The sequence below is a fragment of the Caenorhabditis remanei genome, chromosome III (assembly GCF_010183535.1).
Source record: "Caenorhabditis remanei strain PX506 chromosome III, whole genome shotgun sequence".
Classification (NCBI taxonomy): domain Eukaryota; kingdom Metazoa; phylum Nematoda; class Chromadorea; order Rhabditida; family Rhabditidae; genus Caenorhabditis; species Caenorhabditis remanei.
In genome coordinates, this window is record NC_071330.1 from 14,862,144 (window position 1) to 14,877,379 (window position 15,236).

General features: G+C 37.8%; 2 protein-coding genes across 2 annotated transcripts; both read left to right on the forward strand.

Annotated features, from left to right (window-relative positions):
• Positions 1 to 795: 795 nt before the first annotated feature.
• On the forward strand, positions 796 to 5,871 carry GCK72_011433 (uncharacterized protein; the record flags this gene model as incomplete). Its single annotated transcript, XM_053728443.1, has 11 exons — positions 796 to 884; positions 929 to 1,246; positions 2,221 to 2,420; positions 3,050 to 3,098; positions 3,142 to 3,341; positions 3,982 to 4,159; positions 4,207 to 4,271; positions 5,027 to 5,228; positions 5,288 to 5,491; positions 5,629 to 5,734; positions 5,782 to 5,871. The coding sequence occupies 11 exons, from the start codon at positions 796 to 798 to the stop codon at positions 5,869 to 5,871; spliced, it is 1,701 nt and encodes a 566-aa protein (XP_053588020.1).
• A 130-nt stretch (positions 5,872 to 6,001) lies between these two features.
• GCK72_011434 (uncharacterized protein) lies at positions 6,002 to 9,495 on the forward strand (the record flags this gene model as incomplete). The annotated part of the gene is made up of 9 exons (XM_053728444.1): positions 6,002 to 6,090; positions 6,321 to 6,638; positions 6,938 to 7,210; positions 7,306 to 7,514; positions 8,282 to 8,471; positions 8,518 to 8,781; positions 8,835 to 9,038; positions 9,231 to 9,330; positions 9,376 to 9,495. 9 exons carry the CDS (start codon positions 6,002 to 6,004, stop codon positions 9,493 to 9,495), a joined length of 1,767 nt encoding a protein of 588 aa, XP_053588021.1.
• Positions 9,496 to 15,236: the final 5,741 nt, after the last annotated feature.

Here is a 15,236-nt window from a genome sequence, read left to right on the forward strand (position 1 = left end):
CTAAGACTCTTCCAAACGGATTGAAGAGAGACTTCAACCCAGGACGCCCGGCAGCCCAGAGGGGGGGGAAGTGGCCCCGCCTCAACCCCATGTCCACGGAAACACACGGAATCACAGAAGGCAAAGGAAATGAATATACGCGTGGCAACCGTAAAACCCACTCCACATCATGAAAGCCTATATAAGATCGAACTCTGTGATAAAATTTAGTTTTGCTTTTGATAAGCACGCGAATAAACCGTCCTTGTGTTGTAAGTTTCTTTTCTTTTCAGATCCTCAAAGTCTGTTTCTGTCCTAACCGATAGAAATAGATAACTTTTTCTTTTATTATTATTGCTACGCCTGCGACTGGTTAATAAATGATAAGCATTCGATGATTTAATCAGAGGGACTCATGACTGGGGGTGATAGGATTTTAGTATTTTAATATTTTCTTTTTTATTTAATTTATTCATTGAAACAACCTTTTCTTATCAGGGATTGACGGAAACTTTGCACATATATGCTTTTGACCCAGCTCTATCATGCCGTTTTCGAAAGCTGCGCAATACGGCTCGTTGGCTGGAAAATTGTATCTGAAAATTTTTGAAAATCGGTTCTTCATTACCGTTTTCTCTATTGATTTTTTTCATTGCGAGATTTTCAATGCAAAAAATAAAAGAATTGAATTGAAACGTATGGGTGACCGTGCAATATGATAATTATTTGTTCCGACGTGAAAACCTGAACACTCAGAGTTACTCAATTATTTTTAATGAACATTTCATTTCTCTTCTTGCCAACCCTCGAATCTCGATGTCGTTCAAAGTGGAGATTCTTCCCGACGAAAAAGATGTCTTCAAACAAAGCGACGACGAGTGCGAACAGCTGGCTAAAACCTTAAGGTACACCATTTCAGCAAGCCTGTGCTCATAAAGATTCATTAAAGACTCTCCAAACAAGTGTTCTTTGATCTAGAGTTCCACGATGTCAGCAGTATTATAACAAAGGTTAGAAACGCGACGGGCTATTGGGTGTACAGTCGAACCCTTACCACGTGGTGCCTTCCCAGAGAAATAGCCGAGCAAGAACATGGCAAATGGTGTCTTTATGACGATCCGTGGCCATTTCATGTTGGTCAAGGGACTAATTTGGACAACAACTGGTTGATTGCTGTGATTCAGACGATTGCGAGGAAAAGAGAGCTTTTAGAGCACATTTTACCGATGAGAGATTATACAAAAGATTGTGGAATTGTGCAGGTTAGGTGAGTTTTTTGAGTTTTTTAGACATTTCGAAACCAGATAGCCTCCGTGGAGTTATGGGACTTGACCGGCATCATTAAAAAGCTGAAATCACGCTGATTCCAAATATATATTCAGTTTTTGCCCTCAAGGCCTGGTAACCGAGAAAAACAAGGTCAAATTTCTGAAAAATGTCGTTTTTTTTTTGCAATTTTCAAGGGTCAGAAAGGTAATAAATTGTCATGGCGGCCATAACTTTTTTCAATTTGGTCGAATCGACCTGAAACTTTGGGAAAACATTTATTTTTGAGTTTTCGTTATATTTGTTTAATATTCTGGGTAAAAAATCATGTTTTACAAGAAGTTTTTTGAGTTTTCATGGAAATGCTCGAGCCCTCATTTTTTGAACCAAGACGTTTCGAAACCAGATAGCCTCCGTGGAGTTATCGGACTTGCCCTCGAGGCCTGGTATTCAAGAAAAACGAGGTCAAAGTTTGAACCTGGTTTGGTCCCCGGTCATGATAAACCTGGGGAAGAACTTTTTTGAGTAAAAATCTTTTCCGAAAAGACTACACGGAAAGCACTTTAAAACTTTTGTTATTTTTACTTGAAAATCAATAAAACAAACCTGGTCAGAAAATCTTAAAAGTTCATTACAAAAAATGTAACAAAAAAAATCACGTGGCTGGTACCGAACCCACACCCTTCCTCATGCCACACCGCCTCACTACCACCTGCACCACGGTGCCGATATTTTACGGTAAGGTAATGACTTGTCAGGGGTGCAAACTTTGACCTCGTTTTTCTCGAATACCAGGCCTCGAGGGCAAAAACTGAATATATATTTGGAATCAGCGTTCTCTCAGCTTTCCAACGATATAGGTCACGTCCCAGAACTCCACGGTCACCTGGAGGCCTTTCCTTGTAAGATTATGTGGAGCACTGTAGATTGTCTTGTCCTCGGACAGTCACCGAGTCCACTAAAAACCTGCTTCAGATTATTCGTTGATGGAAAATGGCAAGTAATAAAAATCGACTTTTTTCTTCCTGCCGCTAAAGGGAAGTCGGCTACTGCGACAACGTACCGAAATCAATTTTGGGTTGCATTCATCGTTAAAGCTTACGCGAAGGTCCACAATCATTACGTCAAAATGCTCGCAGGCAACGCGAAAGTAGCATTTGAGTGTTTGACTGGATGTAAATGCACACGAATTGGAATTAGTATGTCATTTCGTTTTAGTCAATGCATACTAACTCGCTGCAGCTGGAACTGAGTTTTACGAGCTGAAAAATATACCAAAATGTAGATATCAGCAAGTTTTAAAGAACCGCCCAAAATTATATCATATTCTGACTTCCGGTGTTTTTTTCCAGATAAGGAGAGTTACTTCCGACATTAATGATTCCATAATTGTGGAATTTGCAGAAATACAAGGAAAAATGGTCTAAAATGGACAGAAAATAGGCTTTTCTTCAGCCAAAAACTAATTTTCCACTGATTTTCGCGAGTTTTATGATTTTTCTCATGAAGTTTTTGAACTTTTGCAAAAAAAATCTACATTTGACTTCTGACTTCCGACTTCCGGATAAGGAACATCGCTTCCGAGTTCCGACTTCCGACTTCTGTTTTAGAAAAAAGTAACTTTCCGACATCTCTGCCCTATATTACATTACATTGACTGAACATCCCGCTTCTATCGTGCTCAATAAATAAATAAATAAATAACTGACATAGATCTACATTGTGGTATATTTTTCGACTCATAAGATTGCGTTTTAAGCGAGTTGCCCGATTTGCAAGAATGAAACCCTTTTACCTATTTCAGACAAGAAAGCAAATCCGGATTTGATGTGGAGACACCTTATTGAAAATTTGTGAGAGATTATTTGCATCCCCCAATTATCACTTTGGTTTCAGATCATGCAGTCGTCTTATGGTTGCCTCGACACCATTATTGCAAAAAGGTTCGGACGAGAAGAAAATGTTATACGAGATGAAACTGAAATGCGATGAGACCTACTCAATATTGGATTTCAAAACACATGATGACAATCAATTGATTCTGATTGGATCTACTGGGACGGATAATCATAAAAACGAATTTCTGCCAATTTATAGTGAAGGCAAGTTTTTCTCCCGCCTAATGGATATCCCAATTGGAAAATGTTTTTTGTCTACACGAATTTACTGATATTTTTTGAGGTTTTTACCAGAACAACTAAATTTAACACAAATTCCACCATTTTTAGTGAACTTTACATTAAAATAACGGATATACAGTACTCTGGCCATAAAGAATGCGACACCACTCGCAGTAATTAGATGTGACACGGCCTCCCTGATAGTCTCATAATATTGATTGTTTATGAAGTGCATAGATCGCAAGTAGACCTTCATTTTTGTAGTTGACAACTTTTTTGTACGGACGCTCCCTAGCAAGTTACGTATCGACAAAGTAATTTCTCCCTCAAATCGACCAATTTCAGTGTGAAATAGTGCAAATCGTTTTAAAATGACTATAACTCTCTAAGGAGTGTTCGTACAAAAAAATTGTCAAATACAAAAATGCAGCTCTATTTTTGATCTGTATGATCCATTAAAAATCTACTTGATGGGACAATAAGTATAACCATGACACACCCTCAAAATTGGCCAATTTCAACTGAAAACGGCCAAAATTTTACAACCATTTGGACGGTTTTTAGGCTAGATAACACAAGTTCGGTGTCATTTCAAAAACCGTATTCGATTTTCCAGAAATTCACAACAAGCTGTCAGCCGCCGATCAACTGGAAGCAGAAAAACGATTGTTTTGGTTCAGAATTCAAGATTTCATTCGATATTTCGACTATTTATACATTTGTGAATACAAGGAGCCAATGTTTGAGAAACGTTTTTTGCAGCAAGCCAAAAAAACTGATTCATGTCAAAGCGAGTAAGTACAGTAGAGCGTATTTCCCGCACCAATATGAGTCACTGTAGAGTTCTATGTCTCCACATCAAAAAACGTCAGAAGATCGCATTTGAAGTTTGTAGTGCCGGAATAGGTAGAGTTAATGAAGTTAATCGTTGGATTCAGCGCAAAATTTGAGACAGAATAGTCGTTTTTTGGGGGTACGGTAGCTCGGTGTTTGCGGACTAAACATTGGATTTTACGACACTTTGTGCTACCACGATGAAAATTGATTTCTAGACTAATTCAAGCAAGGGAAACACGATTCTGAGCTCAAAATTAAAAATAAATAAAAATCGGAACCTATGATCGCCCGGATTTTGGATTTTTTGCTTTTTTTTGCTCATTGCGGCGATTTCATGAATTGAACCGAGATAAATGCATTTTGAGCCATTTCCAGTGCAAAACTTGCTTATATTTTAAATCAGCGTGTTTAAAAGTGTTTAATAGGATCAATTAGCTTATTCATGAAATCGCCGCGATGAGCAAAAAAAGTAAATAATCCGGTAGATCATAGGTACCGATTTTTTTTAAATTTTAAGCTCAGAATCGTGTTTTCCTTGCTTGAATTAGTCTAGAAATCAATTTTCATCGCGGTAGCACAAAGTGTCGTAAAATCCAACGTTTAGTCCGCAAACACCGAGCTACCGTACCCCCCAAATTTCAAATTGTCGCTAGAAACCCCAAAAAACGACTACTTTGGCTTAAATTTTGCGCTGAATCCGATTAATTCTGTAAAATTAGATTACATATTATTTGAATCAGAAAAAAAGTACTTAATAGGACCAATTAGCGAATTTGAAAGGGTAGTTACGTCTGCAACACTCCCTAGTAAAATACCTTTTTCAGACGACAAGTACCGGCTACCATTGATTCTGAACATTCACAGGGAGGCAACAAATGACAATTGTGGAGAATTGATTCAGTGTTTCTATCAATATGACATCCGACTTACGACTGAGCCCATGTTTTTGGACCCTGGAACGTATTCTCTGTTTTTCGTATCTGATCGAAAGTTTGCTGGTTTATCGTTGAAATGGCATGTTAGAAGGTATTTATAGTAATAAATAAATTTGAACGGAATAAAAAAAGAAGAAAAAGTTATTACAGCCCGACGTCTTTGGATAGTGTCGCGATATTTTTCAATTTGTTCCCCCAATCAGTTTTTATCAAAAGTCTCCAAACTATGATTGCGAAAAATGGGACGGTAGAGAACAACAAGAAAGATAACATAGTGATTTACAAGTTGCTCAAAGAGAAAAATGCTCATTTTATGATGGAGAACTCATCGGAAGCCAATTATGTTCGAGTGAAGTGAGTTTGTCATGAATATTAGTTACTAAACCATTGACTGATATGATTGGAAAGCTGAGAAAACGCTGATTCCAAATATCTATTCACTTTTTTTGCTTATGTTACAGTTTTTACGGTAATAAATTCTATTATTACAGTATGAACCTATCCGAAAAGTGGCTTTCAATACCACCAATGTCGCGCTCGATCATCGCCATCATCCCAGTGTCCGACGCGGAAAAATATGATGATTTCAAGATAAAAGTAGGCTCATTAGTCTCTAACTATTTTTCCATGAAAATTTCTTTCAGTACCAAATCTGCTCGTGGTACAAGAACCCTCTCAACTGGTTCTATGATTCACCAGTTGACCAGTTGGAGTGCCCTATACCGTTGAACTAGACACTTTTTTTACTATTATAATCATGGTTTCAAATAAATTGACCCAAGCGTGACATTCGATTTCATTCTCATAAAAACCGATTTAAAAAAAAAACTTCCGAATTTCATTCCTTCCCTCTCCCTCTCCACAATGTCATTTTCCGTGGTATTCCAGACGACGAAAGAAGACATTTTCGAAAAAGAAGAGAAGAAATGTGAGAAGCAAGCCCAAAAACTGAGGTACACTACCATAACTGACTAGTTACAATTGAAAAGTTCACAGGGTCCAAAAAAATTAGCGTAAAATTAGCGCGAAGTTCAAAAATTTATCCGAATTGTGCTAGATTTAAGCGAAAAAAGTGGCGTTATAAGCACGCGATTTGGCTGAGCCGCGACTCAATTGGCAACCCACCAAGTCATGTGCAAACGCGCTTCACTAGACTACCGGAAGCTGTAAAGTTTTTTTTCAGATCGACAGGAGGAATCTATTTGGATCCAGATTTCCCGCCGGATGACCCATCGTGTGTTGGAAGAATTCTGGATAGATATGATAAGCCAACACTTCAAGATATGACGGGTCCATGGTGTGCACCTCATACATTTTCTGAGAGTCTTAACGATGACTGGTGTGTTTATAACGATCCATGGCCATTCCACGTGGAACAAGGGAATCTGGGTGATTGTGGATTGATTGCTGCAATTCAGTGTATTGCTAGACGGAAGGAATTGTTAGAATTCATACTACCTGACAGGGAGTATATAAAGGATTGTGGAATAGTACACGTTAGGTATGTACTGACTAGAGAAGGTCATGGAATCCGTTTGAAAATATGTGACGTGACTTATACTATTTGAAAGCTGAAATCACGCTGATTACAAATATATATTCAGTTTTTGCCCTCAAGGCCTGGTATTCAAGAAGAACAAGGCAAAAGTTCTGAAAAATTTCAAATTGTTACCCTAAAACTGAATACAGGAATCAGCATTTTTCCAGCTTTCCAATGATAAAGGCTATGTCGCATATCTCCAAACTGGTTTCATAACCTTTTCCCGTGAGCTCTGACTAGTAAGGGAATAAATATTTCAGACTATTTGTGAACGGGAAATGGGAAGTGATCAAGTTCGACTATCATATTCCACAGTACAATAGAAGACAAGTGTTCGCTCGAACCAATAACAATCAGTTATGGGTGTCATTCATCGAAAAAGCATTTGCTAAAATCAAAGGAAGTTATGCGAACCTGAAAGGAATAAGCTGTACCGAAGCCCTCACGTGCCTAACCGGTTGTCCTTCTACGCTGATCATGATAGACAAGGACAAGGACTTAGAAGATATTTGGGAGGACTTTATTAAATACTAGTGAGAGTTTTTATTATGAAAAAGCTTCCCGGTGAAATATTCCATGTCCCATATCTCCAAACTCAACCATACACTTTTCTAGTTTCTGTTTCCAGCTCCTCTGGTTTTGTAATGGCAGCTGCGACACCATATATAGAAGAAGAATCGGAAGAGAAAAAAGTGTATGTCGAATTAAACTTGGAGAATGGTCATGCCTACTCAATTTTGGATTTCAAACAGCAGGACGATCATCGATTGATTCTAATCGGATCAACCCACGAAACTAGTCCTACGACTACTGAGTTCTTGCCAATTTATGAAGACGGTCAGTTGCAAACCGGGCCACTTTCAAACGTCCCATAAATTTGGCTATAGGTATTTCCAACTACGGGAAATTCATTTCAGTAGTCAAAACCTGCTAAATGTCTCTTCGAGTCGAGTTATGAGCTCTCAAACTTTTTATATGGTCAAGCTTTTTCACATGGAATTTTAAGTCGGTCGCATATACTCCTACGCGCGGTTCCATTTGAGTTCCCCCTGCAATTTACCAGATTATCTTGCATATACTATTTCCCTAATTAGAATTTCATAAGAAGAAGGTTAAGCATTAGAAATATTTGAGAGCTCATAACTCGTCTCGCAGAAACATTTAGCTGGTTTCGCACCTGGGACCAAATTTATAGTTCGTTTGAAAACGGCGTCTCCAAACACTTCCTTTGTGAGAAATATACTAAATTGTAGATCTCAGCGTGAGCTATGTCTTTGACCCCTACTACGGGTCGGATAGCTAAATTTACAGCGGGCCGTGAAAAAGTGAAAAAAAAGACGAAAATCGTCAAAAAAGCCACTCTAGCCCGGTTCATTAACCCTAACTACAGTGACCAAGTTTACTGTAGTTTGGTCACTGTATCTCAATTATGGCTACTTTTCCAGAATCGCTCACTACGGGCCGCAAGCCGGTCTAGAATAGTTTTCTGCACGCGGTACATTAACGAATAGCCGTCTGGTCCGTGTTAAATCATACACATAGAGCTCGCCGGACCCTTTTGGCCCGGTTGGCAGGCATGTTCATATTTATGTACGAGTCTTCAGAAATCCACAACAAACTGTCTGCTTGTGATCAGAAAAAAGCTGAAAACAAATTGTTCTGGTTTCGAATTGAAGATTTTATTCGATATTTTTACCGTTTTTACATTTGTGAATACAAGGAGCCAATGTTTGAGAAATGTTTTCTGCAAAATGCAATTATACCATGGGAAGCAACTGAATCATATGGAAACCAGTGAGTTCAATAGAGCAAAATATCTGCGACAATACGAGTCTTGCAGTGTTTTATGCCTTGACATCAAAGAACGTCAGAAGTTTGAATTCGAAGTTTGTGTTAAACAGAGAGGTACAACATTCGAATCTTTGATTCTGAACATTCACAAGGGAGCAACAAAAAATGATTGTGGAGAATTGATTCATTCTTTCTTAGAATCATGCGACCGACTTACGACTGAACCCGTTTTCTTAGACCCCGGAACATATACTCTGTTTTCCGTTTACGGCGAACGTTTTAAAGATTTGTCGTTGGAATGGATTGTTAGAAGGTACATAACTATAGACATGTATCAAAACTGTAAGAAATAACAAGTTATTACAGCCCAACGCCTCTGGATGGTGTCTCCATGTATTTCAACATGTTGCCAGACTCTGATTTTGCTGTAAGCCTGCAGACAATGATTGCGAAAAATGGGCTGAAGGAAAAGAATGAAAAGGATGAAGTGGTGATCTACAATTGGTTCAAAAATAGATATGCTTTATTTATGGTGGAGAACTTATCGGAAACCAATTATCTTCAAGTGAGGTGAGTGTGTTGTCATTATCATTGGAGCGTATATTCCTAGTTACCAAAGCAAAGATGTGTTTGGAACACTATAACTTTTGGAGAAAAAGTGGAAGCTCTTCAAAACTTGTATAAAGATAATCTCGGTAGAAATAACGCTATCATTTTCATATATATTTTCACAGCGACGCTTATTGAGGAAAAAATTGTCAGACCGGCTGCATTGGGCTCAGTTCCACCAATGTCGCGTCGTTTCGTTGCCATGTTTTCAGTGCACCCTGCTAAAAAGGAACCTGAACATTTTGAAATAAAAGTGAGTACACTTGTTCATTATCTATTAAATAGACATTTCTTTCAGTACGAAATTTTTTCCTGGTACCGGAATCATCTGACTCAGCTCCGTTATAGATTAGTTTCCTACGTCGACGACCCAGATGATGACTGGATTGGTTTGAATTGTCCTGTGGCGTTGAAGTGAACTCACAGTGAAATGAAAACTGTAATAGAACAAGACTATCCTTTTTTTTTGAATATATTTTTCAGCTTATAAGAGACACTTTCTCTAGTGATCAACCTAAGGCCAACTGCCCCTAGAACACATCGGCCAAACGCAATTAGCCCATTTGGTTTTTTGATATTATGGGTCCCTATGATGATGTTATGAAAAAACCGTACAGATTTTTAGGCTCCGCCCCCTTTGACATATAGAAAAAAATCGGGGGAGTGAAAAAATTAATTTTTTCCCTTCAACTGATATCTGAAAAAAAAGTTCAGAAATGAATTTTAAGCGTGTTTTTAAACATTTTTTGTGTTGACAACTTTTGAAAAATCTTTTGGCATCAGTCAAAAAATTTGTTTTTTTGAAAAAAATGTCTGTTTTTCCCATACCCCCAACAATTTTCAAATTAGTTCCAAAAAGTTTTTTATTGCAGTTTGATTGTCTTGAGATTGTCCAACCTTGTGCCAATTTTTATCCCGAAATTCCGGGACCTTTTTTTTCTATAAGCAAAAATGTGTGTTTTTTCACGAAATTTTCACGTACCCCCCTCCATGGTGAAAAAAGTGAAAGTCTCAAAACTTCAAGAAAATTTGTATATGAGTTTACTTAACAGTAATTGAGAAGTTCACCAAATATGAAAACATATAATGCTTTTCTTCTGAAGTTATGAGACCTCAAAATCTCAAAATCACTATTTTCAGATGGAGCTGTAAAAATCAGATATTTTTCAAACTTTCATTAATTTATTACTTATAATTTTATTTGATTTTGCATTTTTTATAAGTTTTCATCAGTTTTCTGAGAAAGAAAATTATCAGTCACGTTTTTCTCTGCTCGGTGTGTCTTGAAATTTTTGATATTTCTGTATCCTTCCTACGGGACCTTTTTCTAAGCAGTGAAATGGTTCGAATTTAAGATTCCACATTATTTCTGAATGACATTACTATTAAAAATTACGTAGCAATGATATAGGCAAACGATTCATCAGTTTCCAGTCGGTGATTAATGTGAAAAAGTGTTGCAATGTCATTATGTTTCCTTCTTTTGCAACGTAGCTATCTGATGTTTTTAGATTATATTTTTATCTCTGTCACTAGTACATTTCAGTTCTGAACTTTTCTAAAAGTGTATTTAGACTTTGGCACTCCAGGCATCTCCGCATTGATAGGATACAGAAATATCAAAAATTTCAAGACACACCGAGCAGAGAAAAACGTGACTGATAATTTTCTTTCTCAGAAAACTGATGAAAACTTATGAAAAATGCAAAATTAAATAATATTATAAGTACTAAATTGATGAAAGTTTGAAAAATATCTGATTTTTACAGCTCCATCTGAAAATAGTGATTTTGAGATTTTGAGGTCTCATAACTTCAGAAGAAAATCATTATATGTTTTTATATTCGATGAACCTTTCAATTATTGTTAGGTAAACTTATATACAAATTTTCTTGAAATTTTGAGACTTTCACTTTTTTCACCATGGAGGGGGGTACGTGAAAATTTCGTGAAAAAACACACATTTTTGCTTATAGAAAAAAAAGGTCCCGGAATTTCGGGATAAAAATTGGCACAAGGTTGGACGGTCTAAAGACAATCAGACTGCAATAAAAAACTTTTTGGAACTAATTATAAAATTGTTGGGGGTATGGGAAAAACAGACATTTTTTTCAAAAAACCAAATCTTTTTGACTGATGCCAAATGATTTTTGAAAAGTTGTCAACACAAAAAATGTTCAAAAACACGCTTAAAATTCATTTCTGAACTTTTTTTTAGATACCAGTTGAAGGGAAGAAATTAATTTTTTCACTCCCCCGATTTTTTTCTATATGTCAAAGGGGGCGGAGCCTAAAAAGCTGTACGGTTTTTTCATAAGACTATCATATGGACCCATAATATCAAAAAACCAAATGGACTAATTGCGTTTGGCCGATGTGTTCTAGGGGCAGTTCGAGAAATACTGACATTGTCTCATAAAACTCAGTTTCAAGTAAATCGCTTGTGTCAACCCAAATAAGAATAGTCCGAAATAGAATCGGTTTCAGAACTGACAGAATGGGTTACCTTTATATTAAAGCAATTAGACATGGATTTAACGGTTCTAATTAGCATACTTGCAAACCGGGCCGACACGGGCCGCCGCGTAACTCACTTGAAACTCAATATTATGAGCTGAAAAATATAACAAAATGTTGATCTCAGCGAGTTCTATATCCGTGACCTACTACGGGCCGGATGGTTATTCGTTAATTATATTTTTGAGCTCATAATATTGAGTTTGACGCGAGTTACGGGCCGGCCCGTGTCGGCCCGTTTTGGCCCGGTTTGCAAGTATGCTAATGAGTACCAGATCTTATATGGGCGGTTCAAATTCGGAAATCTTTATTAAATATATTTATTAAGTAAGAAAATATAAAATACAGTTCAATGAATATAGAAAAAGGGGTTTCGGGATTTCTTTAGTTGCATTTTTTGGTCCGAACAGTTGTTTTTCGTCATTTTTTCCAGAATTTTCCATTTTTCCGGTGGCATTTTTCAACAAGTTTGTTTCTGATCGATTTTCCTTAAGCTCCAAACTTCTTAGCTCGGTTTTGTAGGCTTCTGGGTTACTGTAGATTGACCGTTACCAGGTGTAGCAGCCTTTGATCGTTGTCTTTTGTTCGCTCGACAAGTTGGCTTAGGTTTAGCATTTGTGGGTACTTCCGGCTTCTGAGTAATCTGAGCATTCACCTTCTGCTTCTGCTGACGAACCGAATTTTTGGAATTTTGTGAGCCTACAGTAACCTTGGTAGCCTCCATAGGTACAGGGTTGTTCCTTCTTCTTGGAAACCGTCTAGCCACTCTAGAGGCGGAGCTAATGCTTAGTAAGCTCATAGTCCGACCTCTCATCAGCTTCTTGAGAGGGCGGGGTCTAGGTTTGAAGGGTACTGTAGGTTTAGCGGAGGGTACGGTAGGTGGCGTGGTTACTGTAGGTCCTACTGCATCTGGCTTAGTTGAGGCTTTCTGTATCTTGAGTCTTCTAGTAGATTTAGCAGGTTTTTCGAATGTTTTGGTTACTGTAGATTGACGGCTACCAGGAGTAGGAGTCTTTGAACGTTTTCTTTTGTTCGCTCGACGAGTTTGCTTAGGTTTAGCATTTGTGGGTACTTCCGGCTTCTGAGTAATCTGAGCATTCACCTTCTGCTTCTGCTGACGAACCGAATTTTCGGAATTTTGTGAGTCTACAGTAACCTCGATCGCCTCCATAGGTAGGGGGTTCTTGGAATAGAAGTCCTGGTTGATGTCTACAGTACTCAATTTTGCGACTTTCTTGTTCCTCCCTCTAGCCACGACCTTAGCTCTAGAGGCGGAGCTAATGCTTAGTAAGCTCATAGTCCGGCATTTCATCAGCTTCTTGAGAGGGCGGGGTCTAGGTTTGAAGGGTACTGTAGGCTTACTAGGGGATACTGTAGGTGGTTTGGTTACTGTAGGTCCTACTGCATCTGGCTTAGTTGAGGCTTTCTGTATCTTGAGTCTTCTAGTAGATTTCGTAGGTTTTTCGAATTTCTTGGTTACTGTAGGTACGGTAGTCGCCACGTCCTTCTCTTCCTTCGATAAGAGCTCTGCGGTTTCTAGGGCTCTGAATTTTTGACTCTCATAGATACAGTACCCCTTCCTCTCCTTTCCCTCCATCTCTTATCCATCATCTTCCTCATCTTCCTAGTATATCTCCATACAGTCTCTAGACTCGCCGTCCGCACGCCAAGTTTAGCCAGTTCATCAGCTTTCTCATTTCCAGGGATCCCATTATGAGCCTTCACGTACTCCACTTTGATATAGATTTGAGATTTCATTAGGCTTATTGAGGAGATCACGTCGTGGTAGTCAGGGTGGCTGCTGAAAAAGAATTTTAATTATAATCGATAATTTTTTATTTAAATATTTTTGGTACCTTTTACTAAACGCTTCCGGGTTCCGAACCACATGTCCAACTAACTCGGAATCCGCTCTCAGTGTGATTGAACGGTATCCATCGTCGATGGCCTAGAAAATATAAAATTGGATTTCTAGGCCACCATTCAGACTTACCTGCTTAATTGCGTGCTCAGCGGCACAAAGTTCCGCGTGACCACTGTCTTGGAGACCGTGTACTTTGCCGGAATAGTTATTAGGGTGGTCTGAAAATAAAATTAATGAAATTTTCAGAGCAAGAGCTTTCAGAAAAGTATAATCATGCCTATATTCTGAGAATTCTTTTAAAAAATAATGGGTCCCACCGCGAAAACTACAGTAATCCGAGATTCTGAGGTACTGTACCAACTGATTGTATTTATCGCAGATTTTCATAATAATTCGAAAAATTTTAAGCCAAAAATTGTGCAGATAGCATCAAAATTGGTAGAGTTATGGATTTTCGAAACTTTTCGAAACTTTTCGAAAAAACTTCTGAATTCCAAACTACTGTAACTTTTCCAGTTCTAGCTCAATTTTGAAAAATTAACATTTTTAAATTCAACTCGTCAAAACGCTTCAAATGAGTATAATCACGACTAGGTTTTCTCCAAATTGGGTCTCACCACGAAAACTACAGTAACCCAGTGGTGAGACCCAGTTCCCTTCAAATCTAGGCATGATTATACTCATTTGAAAGGTCTCGCCGAGCTGAATTCGAAATTTTACAAAGCAGAATCCTGGTGCTGAAGATAAGAGAGTTATGGTAGGTTTTGTGAAAATTTGACATTCGAAAAGTTTCGAAATTCTGTAACTTTCTGAATTTTCAATATTTTTCACTAATTTTTACATAAAATGTGTCTCAGAACTTGAACTATCAGGAAAATATAGAAAAAACTAAACAAAACTACAGTAACCCACTTTGAAGGTGCATGAAGTAGTGGAATGCTTCAATTGCATGTACAAATTGCTCATTCAAAAGGTTTTGACTAATTAACCAGTGCAAATTCCAAAAATACTTACAGTTTTCATCCCAACAAACACCGAAACCCGCTTTAGCCGAGTCCTTGCCCTGGTTTATACAGGAGCCATCTGTGTACACTATACAGTGACTTTTATCGTCGTTGGCAGTCGTGAAGCAGAGCATTGAATATAGATATTTTGCAATTGCGATGGGTAGATCAAATATTTGTTTTAACATTTTTTATTAAATTGAAAAGTTTCGAAATTCGCTTGCCTTTATATAGTTTGAGCCCCTTGCTAGCTCTTAACTTTGTGGTCTGCGTCTCTTTTTCGGCATGAGGAAAAAAAAATGTTTCGAAATATATACGTAGGTTTCTTATCAGTGTAGGGAAATTGGTTTAAACAAAAATATGACGTTTTTCAGTTCAAAACCTGATTTTAAGATGAGCAATGGGTAGAAATTGTAGAAATTGCAGAATTTCGTGGGTTTGATGTTGGAAATGCTGAAAATGCTGAACGCTGGCCGAGTTGACGGATTCTAGGTCAGCCACTGCCTTTTTATACCCGATTTCCAGTAGAATATAGGGATTTTGGTTACTGTAGTAATTTGGTCGGTGTAAGATGGTCAGTGTGATGACCGAGTTGGCGGATTCTAGGCCAGTGACTTCTTTTTAAAAAAAAAGTATTACAAAACAAAAAACAGCTTTATTTATGTAAAAAACAACTGACCAGCAACAACAAGATTAAATGTGACGTACAATAAAAAATCAATTAAATTTGTGATAGTAAAAGGATCAGTAATTAACCACTTAACAGTCATCTCT